The 27,037-nt window shown below is 45.4% G+C and overlaps 1 protein-coding gene across 4 annotated transcripts in view; it reads right to left on the bottom strand.

Moving 5' to 3' along the window:
• Positions 1–755: 755 nt before the first annotated feature.
• Positions 756–27,037, bottom strand: part of Ets1 (ETS proto-oncogene 1, transcription factor) — a 125,704-nt gene continuing 99,422 nt past the window's right edge. For 2 of the 4 annotated variants that reach the window (XM_015998404.3, XM_006979777.4), the window contains 3 exons: positions 22,496–22,756; positions 5,837–5,955; positions 756–4,449 (listed from right to left, as the gene is read on the bottom strand). In XM_015998404.3, coding sequence (XP_015853890.3) covers positions 4,234–4,449; positions 5,837–5,955; positions 22,496–22,756 — 596 coding nt within the window. In that variant the 3' untranslated portion in view covers positions 756–4,233. The remainder of the gene's footprint in view (positions 4,450–5,836; positions 5,956–22,495; positions 22,757–27,037) is intronic. The other 2 variants (XM_076575951.1, XM_076575952.1) reach the window with 1 other exon arrangement.

Genomic DNA, 27,037 nt, shown 5'->3' with positions numbered 1-27,037 from the left:
TTATAATTCTTGATTCCCAGCTCCAGTGGAAGGGTTCGGGCCAAAGAGATGGATATGATAAGTCTAAATTGCCAAAGAGCACAGCTATCATCAGAAGGAACCAAAACATTGCTGTTTGTCTATATTAACATCAGGAACTGTATCTAGCTGGACTCCAAAGGCTACCTGTTAAAACACTGTTGTCTGTCTATAATAACATCAGGAACTGTATCTAGCTGGACTCCAAAGGCTACCTGTTAAAACACTGTTGTCTGTCTATATTAACATCAGGAACTATATCTAGTTGGACTACAATGACTACCTGTTAAAACACTGTTGTCTGTCTATATTCATATCAGGGCAGTTCCTGATACAGTTATCTAGCTGGACTCCAAAGGCTACCTGTTAAAACACTGTTGTCTGTCTATATTAACATCAGGAACTGTATCTAGCTGGACTCCAAAGGCTCCCTGCTAAGTCATTACAATTTTTCTTCACATGGTTCTTAGTCCTTCAGAAATGAACAAATGAGGTTTGACTAAGCAGAGTGCATCCTCAAAGGATAAAATAAACAATAAAGGTAATCACTGAGACACTAAGATTGTGTGTGTCCCTATATCTCTAACCTTTTATTAGTCAGTCTTTATTTAAAATGTTCCCAAGCTGCAGGATCTGAGGAACTAAACTGTATTTCTTCCGTGTTTTTCTCTGGTTGGTTAATTTCTCCTAATTTTCCCATGATGTAGACAGGAAAGAATCAAGCCAGAGCCACCTCATTATGAATGAATTTCTTTGTTTCTTTAATTTCACACAGTTTAAAATACAATATGAAATCAGGCTACAGTATATAAAAAACTTTCCAGCAAAATGATGTGCCAGCATCAGCTACTAAAAGAAACAAACAAAAAATTCCCCCATAAGAATTTTTTTTGCATTTGTTTTAAAAAAAACCATATAAGACACTCACACCGCTACATCTCTAAGCTACCTCAGTTCTGATTGTTAAAAAAGCACCTGCTTTTCCTTTTTAAATCTTGCTTTTAAATTTTCAGCATTTAAAAAATATAAATTATATGAAAATACAAGTTGGAAAATAGTCAAACACAATATAACATCTTTTTCACCCCAATAATTCTCATCTTAAAAAAAAAGTATTCTTAAAAAAAATTCAATAACTGAGGCAGTATTCCTGATAGAGATAATTTCATTTTAACATATATACTTCATATATGTATTTGTATACATATATTTGTGGTTCCTTGAAACTTCTTTGGAATGTACGTAAGAGTTCAACAAATTTATATAGACCCCAACAGAGAAAGCAGCATGCACAGCATGACTAGAAGAGAGAAGGTATGATTTCACCATGAAGGTTAATGCTTTAAAACCCAGAGTGTTGGTCTCCAAAGTGAGGAAGAGCGCCTCTGATCTGGAAATGCTTCTACCAATCTCCACAGCCACAAAACCAGAGCTCCATGGAGAGAGTCCCCTCCTCCCGGACTCTGAGCCAAAAAGCCACACGCAGGTTAAAGCATCTCTCTGGGAAAACAAGAGTGTCACCCAGCTAGATCAGATTTGGTCATCCTTCCTCTGGAGTTAACGTGTTTTTAAAGAGCATCAATGCAACAATGCTGCTACATTTCCAGTGTATAAACCACCCATCACTCTTCCTGGATGGTCTCTGGCCTTTGGACAAAAGGACAAAAAGCATCTGGCCAGATGGATAACAAAGCTGTCTGACTAATATACTATCTACAATCCTGAAAATGGTGGACCTAGGGAGAAGGGACATCTTGGCAAGTCAGCAAGCCGAGGAGTGCAAGGAGGCACTTTCTCACATCTCATCTGCCGGAGGGACTGCAGGCGTTAGACTCACGGAAGGAGAGTTCTCAGCATGGATTGAATAGGAGAGGAGGATTATTTCGGAAAACAACTGTTTAAAGCCCGGTTGCAAACAGCAAGCAATGATATCAGCCCTGGCTGTACTCTTTCACCACTACAGAAATGTGGACAGACTTAAGTAGAAAATTCAGTATTATTTCAGCTGCAGTTTTACACAAGTGCACACACACACACACACACACACACACACACACACACACACACACACACACACACACACTGCCAGTGCCCAACAAAGATCACATAATATAAAACAACATAATCCAAATGATCCCACCTAATACTCCCTGAGCAGCTCCTAAATATTTTGAGAGCTTCATTAAGGCACCTGCATCTGTAACATCAAAATATATAGCTGGGATGTTTTGCCTTTGCTTCCCTGTGTGGAGGATGCTCCAGTCAACCAGTACAGAACATCCATGGACAAGAGTTATGTTCTTAATAATTCAGAGTCTGCAAGAGAATCTGGGAGTCAGCCATCAACTCTCAGGAAGATGATACAAGGTAGTTACAACTTTCATTTTCATAGCGAAATCCCCCAAAAGAGCCAGCCTGGAGATGCCCATCTCAATCAATTACCTCTTTTCTCTCATGGACATCCACTGTCATTGTCTTAACCAGGCCAGTGTACAGTGGAAGGGATGCTAATGCTACCAGGCATGTTTCCTTGTTTGTTTTTTACCCCCAACACCTTCTTTTCAGGTCTCCCCTCCCAAGGGGCGGAAGATGGTTGCCTCAATTAACTCTTTGTATTTAAGCTTTGAGGGAACTAAAAACATATTTAAACATCATGGACCACTTTCTTTTCCTCACCAAGCTCCTTCCCTTGTATCTTTTCCTTTAAGTCACTCTTCGTATCTGCAGTTGACCTTCCCTTGTCTTCTGCCAAGGCACCAGGTCAAGCTCCAGCTTCCAGCACTCTCTACCACTTCCTTTACATGCAGCCTCACCTCAAGTCCTACCTGACAAGCTCCTATTCTTCAAAGGAAAGCCTCTTCCCAAAGGAGGCCAAGTCACGTGCTACTGAAATGCTCTCTGAATTTCCATGGCTTCTGAACCTAGCAAGTCTGTACTCTTGGATTCATGTCGTGGTGTCTGAAATTACACTTTTACTCACCTATCAGAAAGCATTGCATTCCACTCTACTGAACAATGAGGTTGGGGGTGGGAGGGGGTAACAATGTGGGATGCCAGGGAAATAAGACGTAGAGGAGCAACTGTAGAGTGTTCATTTGAAATGGCATGCATTCGGGGCTTACTTAAGACCTGAGGGGTAATGCCCATTTGAACAGCTTTTATTCTGAGTCATCTATGTTTCAGGTAGAGATTTAATCAAAAACCAGGTTAATCTTCCTCCTTCAATTTCCTTTCCAAGACTTTAACAGCGTTCCTATGTTGACAACAGTCCCCAATGAGAGCTGCAAAATACATTCAGTGCAAAGACTTAATGCCCCTTAACCACACTAAGTCCAAAGCCTGACAGTCCTCTAAATGACAAGGGACGTGAAAATTTTATACAAACTGCAGGTATAATTCACATGCACGGTTCCCCTGCTCCCAAATCAGCATTCATTTCCTTCAGCTAAGTCAGGTGAGTCTGGGGTCTCTGATCTCAGTACAGAGCTTTGATTTTCCGATGGGGTCTATATAAATGGTTGCCTTTCACTGTGACAGAATCCTCAGCCGCCAAAAAAGAACAAACTCACAATACTGCAATACTGAGACCATCTTAGAGCTTAAGACATTTTTTTTTTTTAAGAAAAAAATATTTTTTTTAAGAAAAAAAAATACTGGCACAAAATTTAATAAAATAAACTTTAACATAAAAACAGTTTTGGACCTCCTCCATTGAAGTCCATCTTTGTTTCAAAAAGTAGAAAGGTTAATAATTCTTGTTTTTAGTAATCCCCTGAAGAAAATGTTTTTATCCCACCCTCCAAATGCATTGACTTTAGTCAATCCCATTACTCGTGAGGTGACAAGTCCTCCTGCTATTAAATCCATAACTCAAGATGGACTTTTTTTCTTAGACTTGTTTTAATGATTGGACACATTAGTCTCTTCCTCCTGCAAACCAGGTCCATCAAACTTCTGAGAAGACCTTTTTCTCTCTCCTGAACAATCTGCTCAGGAGCTTCTTGCCCCACCCACCCCAGAGGTCCTGACTTTCTCCTTCCAGCCTCACCAATGGCCAATGGAATACATCTGCAGCTCCCTTAGCTCCCACCCCTGAATGTGAAAATGAGTTCTGGAAAATAAAACATAGAATAACAACTAAAAATTAAGAGTCCAGCCAACGCGGTTGTTTTCTGAAATGTCTCAGCAGGGTTCCCCCAGTCCCTTCTGCGGCCGTCACTCATCAGCATCTGGTTTCACATCCAGCATGGCGTGCAGTTCCTCAGGCGTGTATCCCAGCAGACTCTGCAGGTCACAGACGAAGCGGTACACGTAGCGCTTACCCGCTGTCTTGTGGATGATATTTTTGTCATAGTAGTAGCGAAGGCCACGGCTCAGTTTCTCGTAATTCATCTTAGGTTTGTTTTTCCTCTTTCCCCATCTCCTGGCCACCTGAAATAAAATTAAATAGAAGCAGGTAAAAGTCTGTAGGGTAATACTAGAATACAGTGAATACACCTCTACACATCCATCATGACTCATGACGGTCATATAAAAATGCTCAGAAATTTGTATGTGTACACAGTTCTGAGCTAGTCCCTCTGAATTCCATTTTTATTCTTAAGAATATTTTGTATTCTTCACAGTAACATACAGTTACTGTGAACGTACACTATGAAGCCATGGAAATTCAGAGAATATTTCAGCAAAATGTGGACATTAAAATGCCACCTTTTAATATGCCTATGCATTGTGTAACGATCAGATAGGGTTACATGGCATGCCTTTAACCTCAGACATTTACCATTACTTTCTGGGGACCATTCAAAATAACTCCCTATGCTCCCCTGAAACAGCTGATGACTGTTCCACAGCCACCCAACAATACCACAGAAGCGCTAAAGTTCTCTCTTCCCATAACAGCATCCTTGGTTCAGCAGCCACTGTCTCTCTGTCCCCCTCCCCTCCTCTTGCTCATGCTCTGATAATCATTATTTAATTCCCTACTTCCATGGGACCCATAATTCAGTTTCTAAACCTAGGTGAGAATATGTGCTGCCTCTCTGAGCCCAGCATATTCCTCTTAATAGAATGCTGGCCCCTTCCATACACATTGCTGCAACAGAATTGCTAAGTTCCAGTTTCCAAGTGTTGCACTCGATTTAATTATTTAAACTGATGAAATCATTAAACTACTTGATTTTGAAGGAAAAAAAAGAGCCACAGGACAGACATCCCTCTAGCCCACAGCATAAGCAGGTGTCCTTAATTTGAAAACACAAAACTGGACAGAAGAGTGTGGAAGGGGTGGGAGAGCTGCCTGCCCTGCATTCACCACCAGGAAGCAGCATCCTTTCTGTCCCATGGTGCAAACACTTTCTCATGTCTGCCAGAAGAAAGACCTCCCTCCCTCCTATCCATTCATCTCTGGCACTGGAATCAGGTGCAGCACATATGAATCACTTAGTAAGCACTCTGGGACAAAAGGATGGAAAAGTGAATGAAGTACATTCACCTTGCAAGGCCTCTCAAATTCACAGAGCCAGCCACTAGGAAGAGGGTGAGTCACAGAAGGTGTGTCTACTGATGAAGGGCCAACTGTGTACCAGAAATCTATATATGTATCAGTTCGTCCCAGAAAGCCAATGGACAGTGTGCCCACTCTCCGTTCTGCCAACGAGGGAACTGAAGCCCAGGCCGGCTGCATCGGTAGTTCTTGGGTACACAATCAGCAAAAAGTGGCAGGGCGGAGCTTGCAATCCCGGCCCGCAGGATCACAATCCCAGGGTTTTCTCTCACCCTTCCTCAGCTGGGGACTCCCAAGTCACTCTTTCCTTACCTCATCGGGGTCAGAAAGCTTGAATTCCCAGCCATCTCCTGTCCAGCTGATGAAAGACTGGCAAGACTTATCAGTGAGTAATTCCAGAAGAAACTGCCACAGCTGGATCGGGCCGCTGCCTGGAAGCACAAGGCACGGTGGGTCATTAACAACGCGTATTCAAGGCTCGCAGCGGCCAGTCCCCCTGTGCAGCAGCCCCACATCCCTCCTCTCAGTTTGTCTAGACAGGAGAAAACTGAGTGAGGGCCGCCTCAGCACAAACACTGGAGCAAGTACTCTGAGCTCAGAGAAAGTGAAGATCTTCCTTCCAGAAGAAACAAGGAAAGTCACGAGACATACTCTATCACTTGCCTGTTCTTTATTAATTTCAGGGTCACCTCTTTTAATTGCTATGCAAACTCTGGAAAAAAATACAGTCTGTCTTTGGAGATGTTCTAAGGAAATATTCTCTTTGCTGCTTGTTTATTTGTTTTGAGGGAAGTACTCACTATGTAGTCCTGGCTGGCCTAGAACTTGTTATGTACACCAGGCTGTCCTCAAATTCAGAGATTCACCTGCCTCTGCCTCCTTGGTGCTGGGATTAAAGTCATGTGCCACCACATTCGGCAGTGAGTATTTTATGTGCCTTTAAACACTATGCCATTACATTATGCCTTAGAAGAAAGGAAAGTCTTTGCCAGGTCCAGGCAGAACTCAAAGCTCAGAAGCATTTTCCACAGCAGGGGCTTCCGGCCCTGACCTGTGATGAGGAAGGCTCTGTCTCTGTGCTCGCATCCTCTCATGAGGAACAGGCACTTGATGCCCTTCAGTTGTGATGGTTTTCTCTACCATGGCTCCACTTCTGGCACGTTCGTAGGAGCCCATTTTCAGGTTTCCTAATGACTTTACCCAGCAAGTCTGCATAGAGAGGATGACCTCTCTATGGACCACGGGCCTGAGTGCAGGTGTCTGAAATGATCTGCACTTGGCTGTGCTGGGGGGAGGTCTTTTGCTCCACCCTGTGGCATTTCTACAAATACCCTAGGGCAGAGACAGTCAGGGCCCGTTGGAATAGGTTCCGGCCCTCTTGAGGCTATCCTGTGTTTTCTATCTTTATCTTCCCCCTCTAATTCTTCTATCTAATATTTCCTGCTGCTCCTACTCAAGAGCACTCTGGGGAAATGTGGGGGTGGTGGGTAGTCCCCTACACAAATGTCCAAGCCAGAACTAAGAAAGGAATGTGAGGAACCAGCTTGCTACCCAAGGGATCCTCAGAGGTCAGATGAGGACTGCCCTGCATTGTATTCACAGGGTTAGTTCTCATTATACCCACCCCCTCTGTCTCTGTCTCTGTCTCTGTCTCTTTCTCTCTGTGTGTATGTGTGTGTGCGCACATTCCTGTCTCTCCTCCTATCTGTATGTACAAGAACATAACTCTAGAAAGTCTAGTGTACCCCAACAGCCAAATCCCCTATTCTAAAGGATTTAATCTACAAGTCTTCCTTGCAGGTTATCTTCCTATTATGAAATGACAAGAAATCAATCCTATCTAATCTATGGGTGTGGGTAGATAGAAAATTATCGGTTCACCTGTCAGCACCTCTTGCTAAATGTCTACACTGCACCTTATGACATTAATATCCTCATACCTAAATTTTAAATGTGCGTGCTCCAAAGTAAACTCAGAATCAACAGCAAACAGGCTTTAGAATTGTCTCCATCAAAAGGGATGTTCTTTATGTCCCGTGAGGCGCACCTCTCACTCTGTCTTACACTCCTTCAAGGTATGCTAAGAGTGGGACTCAGGTAGCCCTATTCTTTCTAAGCTACTGGTACTCAGAAAAGGAAAGTGTCTTTGCTTCAAAGTCAGACTCAAAATACCAGGGAAGCCTTTCTCAACACCACAGGAGAAAGCATGTAGGGCCAGACACTACCATGTGCAGCTGAAGGAGCTCAGTCTCTCCTTGGCACACACACGCTGCATATGGTAAATGAACCAGCTCTTCCTCACCACACTGAGAATGTACCTTTGGCTCTGGGAAGCCATCTTGCAAGATATATAGCTAAGAATAAAAGCATTTAGCAAATGCCTTCCAAGCCAATGAATTATCTGGAGAAACAACCCAGAGCACCGTAAAGCTTTCACTCACTCCATATATATCTGTTAGTAAGAATCCACTTAGAACACAACTCAGATACATGTTCAGAGTTCTTTGGAGTCAAGTCTGCAGCCACAGGAAGCTAAACATGGCAAATGAGAGACCCACTGAGAAGTCTTTCTCAGTGACCTAGGAGCTAAGAAAGCAAACTGCCCTTGAGAAATGAACTGTAATAGCCCCAATGTCAATTATAAGTTTCCCAGTGACGCTCAGAAATCTTATACAACCAGCAGTATCCCTGAGACAGATACAGAAAAGCTGACATTAGAGTTCTTTGATTACTCTGTATCAATACTACAGACATCATAAATAAGAAAACCCCTATGAAAATGGGAGCCACAGTTCACTGAGGCCTTCACAACATGAGACACATCTATGCCTTACTGTCTGCTTCTGAATTCTCAGTAACTCTATGGGATAGATGCTGTTATTAATCTGTTGGTTTCTACAATTTCTCAGCAGAAAGAAAATCTAATGCACAGGATGGGTATCTAACTTGGGTAAAGCCATTCAGATGAGAAATAGAATGCCTAGGTCAATACCTCAGATTCTTCAATACATTGTCCAAACCAAAAGCCATGGACCTAACTAAACTGACTGTCTGGTTTCAGTGACCCAAGTGCTAAATGGATCTAGCTTTCAGGAGTCACCTTCCTTGCCTCTTCCAGGTCTCCTGAGAGACATATCACCTACTAACTTAGGTACCCATCCAACAAGTGACACTGCCAGCCTAGTCAGGCCCCCTTCAGTGGCTGAGTTTTACAGTATTGGAACCTCTCTCAAACTGTCTTAAAAATCTCTCTCAGAGAGACGCTGAATAGCAAGCTGAGGAGAGGGATGGAAAGATGGTAAGACTCAGGCAGGTCCTAGTCAGTGATCAGTGATCGGTGATCAGTGGTCAGTATGGCAAGCATACTGGCAGGTCCTAGAAAGGAAGGCTCAGGAGTCTAGCACAGCCCTTACCCTTGACGCCAGGACAGAAAGAAGGACTTCAGATCATATATCATCAGTACCAGCTCGGGGGACAGAAGTGATTTTCCTACAGTGTTACCTAAGTTTCAATACCAAAGAACTCCCAATACAGCCTATGAGTATCTGCCCACTGATGTCTGAATATAACTGGGTACAGGTGAATCTTTGCTGGGACGATTTTTTTTCCTCGCTGTGAGTTTTATTATGTTCAGAGGGAACATAAAAAAAAAAATGTTAGTTCTGGGCACTGGTAACCCAAGTCCTAGGATCATCTACTCTTGAGGTCTTTTATTCCACATCCACTAAGAAGAAGAAAGGATGTAAACAGGGAGAGCAGGTGCCCAAGGAGAGGCACTTGAATGGGAAGAAATGTCTCTGATTCAGTTTCCAAGACAGTTGAGAGAGCCTCCATGTCAGCGCAAGCCTCTTCCTGGGATTCTTACAGGAGACGCAGGTTAGCTGATGCATGCCTTCGGACAGCCCACAGGCATTCAGGTGTGCTAGCGTACACCTGTGTGTGATCCCAGCATGTGGGAGGCAGAATCAGGAGAAGTGAGAGTTCAAGGCCAGCCTGGTCTACCTAGCTGGACTCCTCCCCTCCCCACCAAAAAGAGGGGGATAAGAACCCACACTGTTGTACCCAATGAGACAATTCCATGGTTCCTCTTAAAAGTCAACCTCCCCGCTGGTGCCGTTTCGCTGACTTGTACACATTTCCCTTCTGTTGGAGAGAGCAACAGCCAAGAGGAAGAGTACAGAACTGTGGCTTCCAGGTTATCTCATTCCTCAACGGTGTCACAAGGACCTTGTTCCCACAGCAACCTATCAGCCTCACTCACTCACTTCCGGAGGGAAAACTGGGTCCACACGGAGGCAAGGCATAGAGGCAGCCCTGGGGCTGCAATGCTTACCGACCGGCTTTGCCTATCCGCCAGCTGCATCCAAGTCCACGCCCCAGACTCATGAAGGAGACTTGCAGTCCCTGTTACAGGTCTCCTGAGGACATTTCTGGACTGCTTAGCATAGACCTGTTCACACCCTCAGGCTCCAGCCTCCTTCCATTGCCCTTGCTCCAACATGCTCTGACATTTCAAAGCTTCCTCAACTCTCCCTCTACCTTCTCCTCTCCGATCCTACCTCCCCCATCCACATACCCAAATGGGTTTATAGTCCCAGCAAACCTCTGTCCGCCCCCCACCCCCCAGAGCAGAAACTGGTACTAAGAATAGTGCCAGTCATGGGAAAGGGGAGCTCACATGTTAAATGTGACTCACAATGGCAGGCCTGTCTGGGGCCCCAAGGCAGTCAACGGCACCCTTCACCATGCTGCCCTGCGGTGTCACACATCAGGAATCCAGTGGCATCACTGGGAAAGTATGCTGCTCCAGTGGAGCTCGGAGCCACAACAACAGAGGGGTCCCTGTTAGAAGGAGGTCCCAAGGCGGGGCATGAAGGAGCACAGTGCACACACCCCCACAGGCCCGCTCGCTCCCATCTTGCTCCCATCGCCTGAGTCAACTTCATACCCCCTGCTCTGCCCTCTTCCAGCCACCCAAGTTAGGGAATTTCCTCTGCCTGCTTTTCCTTCTCGGCCTCTAGATGAGAGGAAAGTTCTTCTACAATGCAGGCAATCCTAGTGTGCAAAGCATGATCCAGACTTGGAAGAAGCCCATGGAGGGGCCTGGGCAAGTGGACAAAGAATACCAAGCACACTGTCCTCCAGGGAACCCCAGAGAGGTCACAAAGCAGAGGCAGCCTCACATACATTCTTGTTGACTCTGGTCCTGTTTTAGGTCCCTTGTCTTTTATCTAGAAAGGGCAAGGCCTACCACCGATGTCAATGAGGACTGGTTACTGATGTCTCCTGCTTTTTTGGTCACTGACTCTGAGGCTAAAAATCGAAGTAAGCTAGAAATATACTTTTACTAGAGCGTGTGCCTGTGCATGTGCGCGCGCCATGTGTCTGGCTTGTTTGGCTAAGATTTGCTGTTTGTCTTCAGTTATTGTTGTTTACGGAATTGGAGACTAAACCTAGGATCCTGCACATGCCAGGCAAGTTTCCTAAGACTGAGCCACCACGCCCTCCGATATGTACTTACTCATCTATTTATATATGTATGCACGCATTTTGAGACAGGCTCTCACTGAAGTTGCTCAGGCTGGCCTAAAAACTTGCAATCTTCTTGTCTCATCCCCCGAGTAGTTGAGTGTCACCGACATCCCTTTTGTTCTCTAGGTCTGCAGACCACCTGCCCATGGCAGTGACCTCACAGCTGGCAAAGGGGAGCGAGGATTAGACTTCAGGTTCCGCTGCCCCGTCCTCATTTCCCCTCAACCATAGCTCACGTCTATCACCTGTGCCCCAGTAAGAGGCTAACACAAGACAGCTGAGTTCCTACAGATGGAGTCAACATTAGACAGCTGTTGTCCTGGCAGACTGCTCCTATTTTCACTATGGTCTCCTTTTAAACACTGTGTACGTGTGTGTGAAGGGTTTTGCACATGTGTGTGTGCACATATGTGGAAGATAGGCGACAACCTCGGGTATCACACTTAGAAAAGCCTCCCACCCTCACCAATTAGGCTAGACTAGCTGGCCAGAGAGCTCCATGGGTCTTCCTGTCTTCTCCTCCCCAGCACTGGGATGTCAGATGTGCATCACCATGGCATGCTTTTTAAATAGGTGTTAGAGATCTGGAAGTCAAACTCAGTTCCTCATGTTTGGGAAGCAAGCACCACCTGAGGCATCTGCCCATCTCCCCAGCCTCTTTCACTATGGTTTCTAACACCAAGACTTTGTGGTTTGCTCAAAGTCCATCTCTCTCTCTCATCATGGGAATATATGCTCCCAGGAAAGTCCCTGTTCTCATTCCTGAAGTCTAAGACAACACCTCACCAGCACACATCTCCCAGCCATCAACTCTAGCAACGTGCTTTGTTGAATGCCTCCGGTTTTGTCTCCTTATGTTTGTGGTACCTGGCATGGTACCTCAACATTTAATGCATAGTTTTACCAAAACCATCATCCTAAGAGAGAAAAAAGAAAGAAAGAAACACACACACACAGAGAGAGAGAGAGAGAGAGAGAGAGAGAGAGAGAGAGAGAGAGAGAGAGAGAGAGAGAGAGAGAGAGAGAAGAAACCCACACAGGTTTGAAAGGTAACTAAAGGCCTCTCTCTATTAAATTATATTTGGGACCAAAATATGGGTGACACCCAGGCTATGTTGCATCAACACACTCCCAAAATAAAACAACCGCACCTCTTGTCCTTAGGGGGTTCATGCTGCTCTAAGAAGTTGAAGTCCTTTAGTTCTACTCTGAAATTCAAATTGAATACCTCAGTGTGGGTAGGACGGCATATTTATTTTAACCTATGAAACTCTCATGGTTGATCAGCCTTGCAATGGGGCTGACTCTGCCCTGAGAACACATCTGGCAGGTGGCCCTAAAACAGCGAATAAGCCTGGCTGGCCCCTCCCTTCCAGCCAGGTGCCTCTGCCCACAGCCAACGGTGACAGCAAAAACAGAACACCGGAGTCCGGAAATGACCCGTCTGTCTGCTCGGCGTACCCTCCCTTTTCATACCCCCCAAGGAGCACCTGTCCCTGAGGTGGGGTGGGTGACTTTTGAGTCTCATACACCCTTCTAAGTCACAGACAACTCCAGAATCTTACTGTTTCCATTAAGTCATGGTGTTGAGGGGCCAATTAAATAGAAATCATCGAACAGTTTCTCGCCGAGAGGCGGACGGAAGCTGCACAAGACTCTGTTTCAGGACGGTACTGCTCTGGGGTTTGGCACTCTAGGCCTGGAAAGAACTTTGAAAGGAAAGAGCAAAGATGATTTGATATTCTGACTCTGTTTTACGCCTAGAGCCATCACCTCCTGTTTCTTCTGAGTTACCCTAGGCTTTTCTGGTGCCATTCTTCTGTCCCATCTCACCTCTAACAACACCCAAATATGGTGTGTTCTACGGCCTACCCCAAAAGCCTTGGTTAATTAAGTCCCTGCTATCGTATGCTCTATAGATATGTTCCGTGTTGATGCCTAGGAACTCAAGAGCAGTGAACAGAATATGGGGTCTACCAAGAGACCATTAAAGCTGTATTTGATAAGCACAATGATGAAAAAAATAATCCAGAAACCTGCATCCATTTATTGCTGAGATAATCAGCATCTAACAATGGAAAAGAGTTGGAAAACAGATCTCAAATAGATTAAAGCCAGCTTCTGAGTGTCCAGTTCAGGTCCATCATATGTCTGCCCCCTTCCCCCTGCCATACACACACACTGCCACTCCAATAGGGGGAGTATTTCAAAACACTTAAAAAAAATGTTATATGGCAGGCAGGCAATGAAGGACTGGGAAGTGACAGCATCCTAGAAAATCACACACACACACACACACACACACACACACACACACACACACACCACCCATAAGGAATCCTCCATAAGGAGTGATCCCTACAGATCTTTGATTTTACTTCTTCCTAGTTCGAATGAAATATGGTGCAACTCCAACTCCCTGGGCTTTGTTTTCCTGTTCTTAAGATGGAAATAGTAATTCCTGCTTGTCTTTCATTTGCAGATGTATAAATTAGGCATTTATTAGAGAAACCCTGGGAAGTAGGGAAGAGAGCGAGAACACTACAGAATCAACCCTCGAAGTGGGGCAAGCTGGGCACAACAATGAATAGCACTGGAACCCTACAGAAAAGTAACTGCAAAAACAGAATTTCCAAAGAAATAACTGTAAACTCCCTCGATAAAATGTAATAATGCTTCCAAGAATGAAATCAACCTTTCAAATGGCAACTCTGACAAAGCAGAAACGCCGAGATTTTTTAAGCTAATCATAGAAATATAATTTTAAAAGTATTTTAACAGAATAACCCCTGAAGATTTTTTTTTTTAAGTTCAGGATGAGAATGAAACCCTTCCTCTAATGAAAAATTGGTAGACACCAGAAGAGGCAGCAGAGCGAACCGCTTTGCAAGTGAAAGCATCACAAACCATGCTGGCGTGCGGAAACCTGGGTCACAGACAGAATGAGGTCCTCTTTCCCACACTGCTTTTTCCCTAATCATTCATGCTCTGGCCCACGCCCCGGCCACCTTACCCAATGTCCCCACAAACATGGTCCACCAACACTGAGAAGTGGAGTGCCCTGTCTAGCCACCAAGGCCTCGGCAAGCTGGCCACCAAGTGCAGGGGGCAGCAACTGACCAGTAGGGCCACCCCACCTGGCACAGACTTCAGTGAGACTCGCTGGGATAGTCTGACTTGGGTTGGAGAAGGCAGTTACACATTTTCAATGGGTGATGAAAGACCTTTGTTGTTTTTTTTTTTCCCCCCTGAGGCTCTGCACACCTGCAGGTGTTCAAGTGTCCACACGTGGGGGCAGCAGGGGGCGAAAGGAGACTGCTTCATTCTCTTAAAGGGGCTGCTTCCATTTAGATCAGTGGTTCTCAACCTGCCTAATGTTGTTTAATACATTTAAACAGCCTAATACGGTTCCTCGTGTTGTGGTGACCCCGCAACCATAAAATTATTCCACTGCTACTTCATAGCTGTAAATGTGTTACTGCTGTGAATCATAAGGTAGATACCTGATATGCGACCCCTGTGGGGGTCACGTCCGCCCCACTGGCTGAAAACTGCTGATTTCGAGGCAGCTACCTCTTTCCTCTAAGCCCACCCCAGACGGTGTCACGCCACGTGCAGCCTAACTTGCATGTGAACTTGAGCAGTCAGCCAGGGAGCCTCAAGTCAGGAAGTGGGTTCTTTATAGCCTTTTCCTCCTGGTGTTTTCTAGGGAACAGACCTTTGAAGAAGCTACCAGAGAGGGCTCAGGCTGGGGTCAGGGCTAGGGAGAGAATTGTTCTAAAACAACGGACTATTGTTTTTCTAACTGGCGTAAATACCTTAAAGGGAACACCTTGCTCTGGGTACCTAGGCAAGCAAACAAAAGAAAAATGGGTTGACTGCTTAGAGGTATGAGCCAAGGCCTCCAGACTCAGAAAAGTAACTCTGGAAGTCCATCTCTAGGACTGATTTAACTTTGGAGGAGAGGTTGCCTGGCATCTTACAAATGAAGAACATTGCCAGTCTGGCCCACTGTAACTCTTGGGAAGGCATTCTGTCCTATGTGAGCATTAGTGTGTGCTAGCTCTTACAAGCCCTTAGGCAGCAACTGATCTCTGAACATCCTTCAAGTGTAGGGCACTGTAGCTAGGTTGGTTGGAACATGAAACAGAATATTAAGGGCAGCATGGAGCTACAGAGATTAAAAAAAAAACTCTTAGTTCACCATAATGCAGTGAGCTGAAAGTGTCCTGCCTACGCCTTTGAAGAACTGGGGCCAGAGAAGGAGCCTGGAGAGGCCTTCACAAGAAACTGCTCCACCCAGCCTGAATGTCAAACTCCTCCACATAACTTGTGTCCTGCCACCCTCTTAAACACCTTGGGTACACCCTCCTCTCAGAGTCTAAACTTTCGAATTCAGTCATCCTGGGAGAACTTTCACTCTCTTTATCTATCAGGGAGATGTGAGTCACACCACTGGGTTAATTACAGCCACCATCATGCACAGAACCCCAAAGCCCATCCTGGGCCACTATGAACATAGAGACACACGATCATGAGTCGTGCCTTACATTAGGCCAGACAGATAAGCATGCCAGCTTATTGAGATGTCACGTTGTGGGTCAGGTCCAATGTGGCTATCACACTCACTGCTGCTCAGGTGTCCTACTGCAGGGGATATAATAGACCTCCTCTACCATGTCCATACAGGGGTCAGGTTTTCTGGGGACTGATATAACCAGGAACAGAGTATAATAAGAGACATATAGGCCCAGACCTGGAACACACAGCTCTTTCCACTGGGCAGCTGTGACCAAAAGACTCCCTACCAGCCTGGCTGAACCATCCAGAGGCTGAGACACAGAGCAGAGCCGCTTCCTACCCAAACCTCCTTCTGTCCGGGCGCACAGCTCCTTCTGAAGGCTTCCCTGACTCCTCCCCTGCTCCTTCTGTGTCTTTGGAGATGCTCCCACACACATTGCTTGCATAGCTAACCATCTCTTTCTATCAGCTTCTCACTATTTTGGATACTTTCTTAATTGCTAGCTAGACAATGTGACAACTTTGGGAAGTATCTTATGTGCTCTGTGGCTTTGGTCTAGACATTCCCCTCCCCCTCAAAATCAATCCCACTCTTGTACAATGAGAAAAACAGAAGCCTCCGTGTATGCCTTTTGTGAAAAGTTAACAAATGATACTATATGAAAGAGCCCAGGACATAGTAGGTACTTAACACAGGCAACAGCCCGGGCTGCATGTCAGATGGGCCTAACTGACATTAAAGGTCTTGCTTTGTCTTGTGATATTGTCACTAATTGCTGGAATTCCATAAGCAAAATGTATCTCCTGACCTCAAAGAACTAAAAATATACTGCAAAGATGAAAGGGTAAGATAAGAGATTAATGTGGAGTAGGAATGAGCTGTCATTTTGGGTGTTCTTCCTGGGTACCCATCACTGTTCTGCGTGATTCCATGAACTCACTAATTCTCACCTATCTATGAGATGGGAACCATTATTACTACCAGTTTTTAGACAAAGAAAATGGGGCACAGAGTTGTGAAATTTCCCAGTGTCCTACAGCTGGGCAGTAGCAGAGCCCCAGTCCATGCTCACAATCCCTACAGGTTATAGCCTCATGGGGAAGCAGCCCAGAGTGGCCAGCCTCTCACTTGTCTAAACTGGACTTCATTGTGAAGGCATTTCTGAATGGCAGATGGGATGCTGATTTTACTGAAGCCAAGGCATCAAGTAAATCTCACTTTGGGTGTGAGTGCATGCAGGAGTAGCGGTGCTTTTCTGGACTCAAGCCTCTGTGCTGAAGAGCAAGCAGTTTCTCCACAGCCGGGACAGAAGGGCACCACAGGGAAAAGCCGCCCCTACAGGGCAGAGCTGGAGAATCTGGGACATGTCAGAGGTGACGGGGACTTTCCAGGACCATTGCGCAAAGGCAGCCAGGACTTGTGTTGATGTCTCTCAGCATGCTGGCTACATTTTGCTCAATGGAAACATCCTGCTTCAAAGGCAAAAAGGTGGAGTTTCACACTGGAGTCAGCGTGGAATTCCCAAGCAGACACCACCCAATTCCATCATGCATAGTGAGAGTTTGTTAAAGAAACAGTGATCCCCAAATAGTAAGACTCGGAGACTTCTCTGAATCAGACAGAGGAGCTGCTCCCAAAACAGAAGGGTCAACCTGTTATCCAGAATGCAGACAGGTCTCAGAGAGGTGCAAATATGCCGTGGGTTCAGACAGACTAGAAAGCCACTCCAAGGGCAGCTTGTACAGTTTTAGCCCAAGGCTTTGAGGGAACTCAGCCAATCTTGGCCTTCAAAACTATGAGCAAATATAAGGAACCCCTCTTCCCACAAAATTTTAAGACATTCAGAAACAAAAAGTTAGCAGCCGTGTGGCCAAACTCTCCAACCATAGGAATTCTTCTGCTGGTGGAGAATGATTAACTGTCACCACACTGATCAGTGAAGAGGCAGAAGCTGTGAAACGTCCCTGCAGGCTGCAGAGACCTGCTCCCCTCCCAGCCACTTCAATATTTCTCTGGGAATTTTCCTCCCTGCTACTCCAAAGTAATTCTCCACTGACCTATAACTGTACTGCAGGCTAACTAACCCCGGTCCCTACTGAGACTCAAATCCAGCCCACATGAGCCCCTGCAACCCGCACAAGAGTCCCGCAGGCCTCGGGGTTGCTGTTGAGCAGGCAGATTCCTTTCCCTTTCCTGTGACCTGAGACCAAGAGGGAACATAGTCTCTGCCCTTCTTGTGCCTCGACTCCTCGCTCCCAGTGGAGACACTGCCCAGGGACACTCCACACTCAGACTGTGCTGGCTTGGCAACGCCCTGAGCTGGCTCCAGCCTTGCCAGATTCAGGGAGCTCAGAGAAGTCACTGCCAAGTGCCTCTGGCTTCTGGAAATGTGGCTAATGCTCGAAGTGAGCAACTAGGGTCTCTTCCCACTCTGACAAGTTGGCCTATCTCAATGCTGGCCACCTCTCACTGTCTTATGCCAGAAGTATTGCCATGGAGAGACTCCACCAAGACCCTAGTCCAGGGTAATATGTTTGAAAGCTCCACCTTGGCTAACCTGTGTTTGGAATGTGTGCTACATTATGAACTCAGCAACCCGTCTCCATTTTTTCTTATTCCTAACTTGGGCTTTCCTAAGACTGTCACCATTTCGTGCCCTAGTAAGTACAGATTATTTTTCCACTCAGCTTTCCTCAGAAGACTGTGAGTGCAGGTGCTAAAACTAAGCCAAACGCACAGGCCGTGCCCTGAAAGGGGGGGGGGTTGGGGGGGGGGGTTGGGGGGGGGGGGTCGGCAGGCCTTCCTTCTGTAATCACGTTGTTTATTTTCTCAAATGTGTTTTAGCAGTAGCTTTGGGCTACTGCACCCGAAAACTCAACGGCAACGAGACCTCAGGGGTTCTGAGCTTGACCCCGGGGATTTTCTTACTGTGTGAATTTAGACTGACTCTCCTGTCATCTATGAAATGGACAGAATAGAATTCATTCCGACCAAGGAAATTTGAGGGGGGGGGCATATAGGAGGACAGACATATGGGGCTGCCTTTCCTCTAGGTCTGATTCCTTTTGGTGTGATCTCTCTCTCTCTCTCTCTCTCTCTCTCTCTCTCTCTCTCTCTCTCTCTCTCTCTCTCTCTCTCTCACACACACACACACACACACACACACACACACAATGTGTGTGAGAGAGAGAATACAAAACATACTTTTATGATGATTAAGGAATGGTTTGGGGCATAGTCTTTTCCAGGCTGGGGTGAAAAAGACCTACTTCCTTCATGATTACAGCTTATTAGTGGTGATGATATACTCAGACACAGATTGCCAGCAAATCAACTGAATATCACCTGTAGCAGGGATAGGATTGGGCCCTTATCTGTGGCTGTGACTAGGAATATGGAATGAAGTTCAATAATGGTAATTCATAGGCCAGGAACTCCCTACTGAAGCTAAAGCCATCTCTACCTCTCCCCCATATCTTCAGCCACATGTATGAAGTGTTAATTAGTGATAAGAGGCCACCTGGGAGGTAATCCCTCTGTGAAGGACATGGAGATACCCAGGGAGTGTTCCCATTCCTTAACATGAAGAACAGATGGTGCATTCAAGCAAGACATGCAGCACTGAATTCATTTAGGAGCTACTTTCTTACAGAGCAAAATTACCTGACCTTGGATAAAGCATGTTCTTTGTGCTCAGTTTCACCATCTCTAGAAGAACCCAGAGGGAAGGCAACTACTACTTAACAATCCAGTATATTATCTTATCCCTACATTGAAATTGAAATCAAGATGCCTATACCCAAATCAATTAATTAAACAAATGAATGCTAGACATTGTGCTAGACATAGGAGGGAAGGACCCATAATCATAACAAATGATTCCAGCATGCAAGCACAGACTGAGTGCTCAGCATTTTTCTGAGGTCTACAGGGTATAGAGACAACAGTGGCCTGGGTGCTCTCTCACTGTGTTGTAATTAGAAAGGGTTCAGAATGTATCTACGAAGGAGAGAAAATGGAGCTTTCTGATGGTATCAGTTTGATAACCGTAAGCAGCAAGGTAAGAAGGTACATTCTGGCGGAAGCCAATATTGCATTTGATGTATTCTTCACTCAGCTAACAGGCAGGCTTTCAAGCCATGTTATCTGCCCCCACATCTCGACCTAATTTAACAAGTTGCCATGGGAGCCCAGTAAAGGCTGATGCAATTTTCTTATCTTGGAAGGAAGAATGTAACTGTGCAAGAGAATGTGAAAATTCAGTTTCTAACTGATTTCCACACTTACAGTGCAGTAACTAAGTTATCACAGGAAGAAGGAGAATGTATTCCTGTGGAGATGATACGGGCAGAAACCTCAGCCCCTAGTCTAGGGCAGGAAGCTACACCCTCTTCTCAGCTAGGCGCATCTAAGCACATGCATGTAGTGCAGGACAGGCAGTCACGATGGTCATGATGCAGAAGTCTGAGTGTCCCTAGTGTAGGTCACACACAAGCAGCAGCAAATGGATTTTAGGACAGAGAAAGGAGGACCGGAGACAGAAAACGATTTTTATAAATGTGACAAAAAGTACTGCCAGCAGTTACACAGTGGTTCCCACTTTGCAAAGGACTTTTCCAATGTCACCTCATCCTCCCACACCTTCATAAAGCCAGACACCCATTTGTAGATACTCTAGCCATCACCTCAGGGTAGAGCCAAGGCAGGATGGGTGTGTGCCATCCTTGTTTCTGAAATGAGAAGGGCCCACAAGGCCGCAGGATCAGAGAACCTATGTGGGGGCATGAAGTGTTCCGCAAAGGCAGGGCCTAGGGGAAAAGACACTGAAATGTGGTCTGCTCACACACACCTAACAAATCCCACCACAACAAGAGAGTCCAGTCCAAGTCTAAGGACTTTTAGAATAAATTGGACAAGACAGGAAGAAGCCCCTGGATGATCTGATCCACACCCAGTTGGGGCTCATTTGCTGAAATAATCAATTTGTTACAAGTAGGGGTTTCTTCTCACCATGTCTAGCACAATGTCTAGCACTCATTTAATTAATTGATTTGGTTCAATTGCATTTTCACACATCTCCTACTGTCAAGATAAGGGTGAACAGTTCTACTTCACTAAAGTAGAAAAAGGTACAAGGTAAATTTGCCTAAAATCACACAGTGTGTTAGAGCTGGGAGGGGGCTCGGAGGACTTCTGTTTTCTGGGCTATTGTTCTCACCACCATTTGAGTCTGAAAAAGTTAAATCCACAATTGTAAAGAAACAGAAACTAAATGTGGAGAGGCTTTAAAAATATGTTTTTTTTTTTTTCAATTTGAAGAGTTTAGTCTTTGAGAAAGCTAAGTGGTAATCACTTTCCTATCTCCTCTACTTATTGAATGTTTTAATCCCTTATCCCATTGGGGAGGGAGGGAGGGAGGGAGGGAGGGAGGGAGGGAGGGAGGGAGGGAGGGAGGGAGGGAGGGAGCCCACTAAACAATATCCAAACAAGAACACTGCCAACCGTTTAAGCTCTACCCCAGCTTGTCTTTTCTCTTCCCTTCTAAGCATCCCTTCCCCCACCCACTCTACCACTACATCCAGACCCTGGTCCCAATTCCAGGGTCTGCCATTCTTGTACACCTTGAAAGATTTCCTGGAGTTTTTCTAATCTCAAATATCTTCAGTAAAAATGATTAAACCTCCCAATAATCTACTCTCCAGAGATAGAAAAAATTCCTTTTGAAATGTAGTAAGTTTCTCACCTACTAATAGCTCCAAAAAGGACTTGGAAGTGTTTCAAAAGAACAAGGATCTTCAAGTGTGTCTGTGGCTCCTGACTCTACATATGGTCCTTGCTGCCACTCCCAATCATAGACATATTTCCTAAACACTGGGGGTCTTTGTGAAATGCAATACAGAGAATATGTTCTTGATCTCTAAAGGAGTAATTTTTCTAAGTCTATGGATTTTGTTCTTGAAGATCAGTTAATTTTTCAGAAAAATCCCAAGACTACCCTAGCACATTTTTAGCATCAGACAGGTATGTCAACAGAAATAACACATCTGCTGTTTGTCTCCAGTCACATAGAGCCCTCAGCTGCCCAGGTGAAGGACCGTGTAAGAGGACAGCTGCTAAAGCACACCTGAACAGCCCAGTTTAACCAAGGCTCTTCTCTGACACGAGTTGTAAGCCTTGATAGCACTGCAGTCTTACAGAAAGGACCTGATGCTTAGCGTGTTTATCACTTAGTGCTCCTTGGATTTTTCTCAAACTATTCCAAGGCTCCTGGGTTGAGTAACATATGTACTGCTGTCTAGATTAACAGTGAACTATCGGATTCTCTATCAAAGTCCATTCTCTGGGCTCCTTCTGAAATCACCACTATTCTAATTAGAGCTTTATGGTTGGAAGAAAACCAACCATAAAGCTAAGTTGTTGTTATCCTTGTTGTTTTTTAAGTGGTTTACTATGGAAATTCCAAACGGATCTGGACAGGGCTTTGAATGCTGTTCCTGCATTCAAACAACAAGCTGCTATGATAACCATGCTGTGAAACTTTGCAGCATGCAGGCCACTGAACTCTGTCTTTAAGAACGCCAGCTTCTGGTTTGATATTTGGAGTGGTCTCCCCAGAGCAGGCCAGCAAAAGTCCCTCAATACCAGCCATGAGGCCGTTTCTAGAAACTCCAGATATGGAAGAAGTTCAAAAGTTAAATTTTCTACCACCCTTAAAAAATGAACCCTTGAAATAGTGATACAATTGGCTTCCAAAACTCAGTAGTTTTTCACAAGCAGACCGGCTTGAGACTGAAGCCCCTTCAGAGACATCAACTTCACAAAAAGAAAGAAGGATGCCCTTGGGTCTCTGTGCCGTACACCTGACTTGGCCCACAGAAACATGCAAATAGCCACCTAGTCAGGGGCTGGGTGCCTACCTGTGTAGCCAGCCAGGGCAGCAGCAGGGATGACAGGCTTGTCCTTGTTGAGGTCAGCACGGTCACGCACATAGTCCTTGAAGGTGCCCTTGGGCTTGTGGCTGGGCAGGGCAGCGGGATAATCCTCAGAGTCGAAGCTGTCATAGGAAGGGACACGCTGCAGGCTGTTGAAGGATGACTGGCTGCTCCAGGACTGGGTGAGGCGGTCACAACTATCGTAGCTCTCTATGCTCTCAAAAGAGTCCTGGCCCCCGAGTTTACCTGGAGGTAAAGGAGGAGGTGGGAGGAGGGCAGGGAGGAGGGGTTGGGAAAAAACAACTGTAAAAACCCTCTTATGGAGGACAGATTGCTAATCAGATCTGTAGAGGGATGAAGGGATACAGGCCCCAGAAGTCAGGAGTCTACTCTAGGGGGCAGGGGATTGGCCTGGCCACAACCTCAGGATGCTGCCACAGCCTGCTTCATAGTTCCTAGCATAGAGACCTGAACTCGGGTTCTATCCCTCTGATCTGTCGTGTGGATACAACAGTATTGGAACCTCGAGAATACTAAAGCCAGGAATGTAGAAGCCTGGAATGTTACTTGTCATGAGAGTCTTGGTTAATATATTAGAGTTCATGGATTAATGAAAAAAACAAACAGAACACTGTCAGACTGAATCTCCTTTTTTTTTTTTCAGTTCCAGCCAATGAAATGATAAGACTCCATTAGACTAATAGCAGATTGGCCTCCCTTGACCTTAGAACTAAAGTATTACTTTTTAAGCATTTTTTTTCCCAAATACTAAGTGATTCCGTTATGCCCTTTCAAATACAGAAAGAAATTATGGGATGCCTTCAAGGAGAGCAAAACAAAACCCAACAAAGCTCGCTGTCTTTCTTCTAGATAGAAAACCGTACTGTTTATCCTCTCAGTACACAGTTTAGGACTTGGAGTTCATGCTCCACGGGCAGCAAAAGGGAAGGAAGAGCAGCTAAGGCCTACAGCAGGGTCAGAAACCCTCCACTCCATGAGCTGCTTAAGGCATTCTTAACTGACCACAAGATCATGCAAGTTCATTCATTTCCCAGACCAGGTTCTAAACAGCTGCATGGTTGTGCAATCATTCTTGGAGAAATTTCCATTGGCAAAAATGCCATTAAAAGAGGGGCTTATAAGAAAAGCTTAAGAGGAAAATAAATACACTGAAGATCTAAAAGGATTCCCGGGAATATTTTTCTTATGTTCCATGTTCAGCAACTGTTCAGGCAACTGGAGGCAGATCTCAGGAAATAGGCTGGCCACTTCTATCCAGCACAAGCCAGAAGATGGAAAGATGTGACCAATTCACACACAGAAATACCCCCAAATCAATTCCCACTGTACAAAGCTGGCTAAATCGTGAAGTAAACATGCCTTGTACAACTGCTTATTACCATGCTTCTGGCATACCTCCTTCTTCCTGATAGTGAGGATTGGTTAAGAAAATAAAGTTCAAGCATAAGCAGCTATCCAAATCAAAGTTATATACACGGGAAAGACACGGTTTTCCAAAGAAGAAAAAAAAATTAAGCCCAAATCAAACAAGTGCTTCTGGTCCACCCCAACGCTGTGGACAGTCTACCCTCTGCTCCTCCTGTAATGCTGAAGACAGAAAGTTCCTATCTCACGACCGTCAGCTCATCTGTTCACAGGAAGGAAACCTCCAGGAGGCAAACCAGAGCCTGAGGAGTGATCAGCCCAGCCTGCCTGGCTAGTACCACACTAGACCCTTCCCATTACTACTTTTTTAAGTCACATTAAATGTCTCAGGAAAGCAGCTTATGAGCAGAATGCCATACCCTTTTTTAGCACGACAGACATCTCTCTAATATCTCATAAAAAGGTGCTTTCTCATACTAGCTATGGATGTTAACTGTCATTTGATTACTCTGGCACAAATAGAGCAAAAGCCTAAGAAAGAAAATGTCTATTTACATGAAGGATGCCCTGCCCATGGAGTCACCAGAATGTAGGTTTCTCTGTGCTGGAGCCCCCTGCAAATCCTCTTATCAGCCATTTTGGAGGGCCAGGAGCCGAAAGAGCTGCATTTAGCAAAAGTGCTAAAGTAGGCGTCACTACTCTCTCGCGGCCTCGCCAGATGCCACTCAGCTCAGACTGTGGTTTAGAGCAGAGTCCAGCTTTCGCTTCAGTTCTGTTTCACAACCCTAGAGCTGGAAGCCTTCACCAACGGGTATTTTCTCCAAAACATCGGCCGAATCCAACAGGATTAGCTGCTCAGTTCTGCTTCTGTGTTCAACCGGGGAGGCGAGCACGCCCCAAGACACGCACTGACCATCTTTTCTGAGAAATGCCTCAGCAAGGTCCTTCCTCAGCTAATTGATTCCACTCCATAGCCCTCTGAACAGTAGACGGGCAGCCTCACAGCCACCCACAGAAAAGACTCACACAAAGACCGGCCTTAGAGCCCAAATAACTGGACAGAGAAGTACTTTGTATACGATCACACAGTTCTGAATGCTGCGTTTATTAATAGTCAGCTAACAGTAATGTCTTTAGTCTAGACCAATCACAACACTCAGAATCAAGGGCCCTTTGGCCAGCCATGTTAGAGCTCACCACCATGCAGCAAGCAGGCCTGCACAAGCTGCTCTTCCCCTTAAGGCTATGGCCTGAGCTTGAAGGAGATGAGTGACAGAGGAGCCACAAAGGAACACCTGACGTCCTTTAGTAAGTGTAAGTTTGGGTTTTTAATCGCCAGTTAGGGTTTGAAGGGGTAGTGAGGACCCAAGAACCAAGCAAAGGGAAGGGAAAGAGGGACATTGACACAAATGCAAAACCAGCCACAATTGTAAAACAATGTGATTGCAGATCTACCCAGATTTACAACATAGCTGAACCCCAAACCCGCAGCTCAGTCTCCTTAAATACACACAGAGCCCGCCCCCTAAGAAAGAAAATGGTTCTAAGGCTTCAAGCTGCACGACAAGCAGTGCGCAGATGTGTACATACAGTTGTGAGTATGTATTTAAATAGACACATACCCAAAAATAAAAGACAGACAGAAAGGGGAAGACAGACGTGGTCCCACCCATTCCCTTTGGTTTGAAACACAAACAACCTAGGAGTCTAAGAAGGACGATTCAGGTTCTGGTTTCACAGGGACTTTCCCTGTTGCAAGGCCAGTTAGCTATCCTCAGCCTTGCTGGGAGGAAGTGTGAGCCTGAACACTTGAAGACTATGACAGCAGGCATGGCTTACAGTGGCCACAGGCTAACTAACTCCTTTTGGCTCTCATCCTTTTGGAGAGCTCTCAACAGTAGCACAGGGGAGGTCATTCAGTGAGCAGGAATCGCTGCCTTCCTCCTGCTTATAATACTTTCCTATTTGCCCACCAGGAAAGGCATCTTTAGCTTTTTAGAAACTAGTGGGCTCTTCCTGGATGAAGAAGGCCCTCCTAACAGACTACACTTTTCTCAACAACACCATCTGAACACACTGCTCCTAGTGGTCAAATGTTTGCGTGGCCTCATCTTAAATATCAGGTATAGTCTCCCTTTGGGGCATCAGGTCAGTCAGACCTATTCTGAAACACTGACTTCACTGCCCGCAAATGTTTTATCATTATTATAATAGCCTTGTCAACAAGAGCACCTTCGTTTGGAAGCCTCTTGACCCTCTACTCCCTGGTCCCTTAGCTAAATACACAATTCCACCACACTGTTGATGACCAGCTCCAAATAAACCATTGGTTAACCATCTTGTATCTTCCCAAACCAAAGAAGTCACAAGTGGCTAAGTTCCCAGGATGAACAGCAAGGGTTATCCCAGGTACCGAGTCAGGTTCTACAGGGTGGCCCAGGTGGACCCTGAGAGGGACACCAAGGTACACGTCAACTTTCGAGAAGATTATGATCTCCAACAAAATTCCCTTAATAAAACTGTAGCCTACTTTTCAAAATCCACCTAGAAGTATTATACAGGCAGACATTTTGCCCCAATAACACTCTGGATTGTTATTCTGCCATACTTAGTTCCAGCAGGACCGCCAAGCTCTCTGCCATCTGTCGTGGGATATTTGTGTACTGTGTGAAGACGTGTTGCTGTGATCGGTGTAATAAAAAGCTGAATGGCCAATAGCTAGGCAGGAGAGATAGGCAAGACTTCCGGGGAAAAAAGAGAGGAACTCGGGATGATCCTAGGTGCTTGAGAGAAATACCAATGAGACACGGAGGGAGTCGAGACATATGGAATGAAACAAAGGTAAAAAGCCACTGGGCAAAGTGTAGATTAATGTAAATGGGTAATTTGTGTTATAAGAGCTAGTGGGACAAGCCTAAGCTAAGGCCGAGCTTTCATAGTTAATAATAAGTTCCGTGTCGTTACTTGGGGCTGGTGGCAGAAAAGAAAGTCTGACTACAGCCAGCATGTTGTATAAGGCTGAAATGCCATGGTAAAAAGGTCTTATTATCGACACACTCAAAAACAGAAAGGCTGAGAGTGATGAATACTGGACTGATAAGTGAGTAAAACAGGACCTGAAAAACTCATAAAGTGAGGTCA

This window comes from Peromyscus maniculatus, chromosome 7, assembly GCF_049852395.1.
Source record: "Peromyscus maniculatus bairdii isolate BWxNUB_F1_BW_parent chromosome 7, HU_Pman_BW_mat_3.1, whole genome shotgun sequence".
Lineage (NCBI taxonomy): Eukaryota > Metazoa > Chordata > Mammalia > Rodentia > Cricetidae > Peromyscus > Peromyscus maniculatus.
The sequence above is the reverse complement of the archived record's forward strand: the minus strand, read 5'-3'. Positions and strand labels throughout refer to the sequence as shown.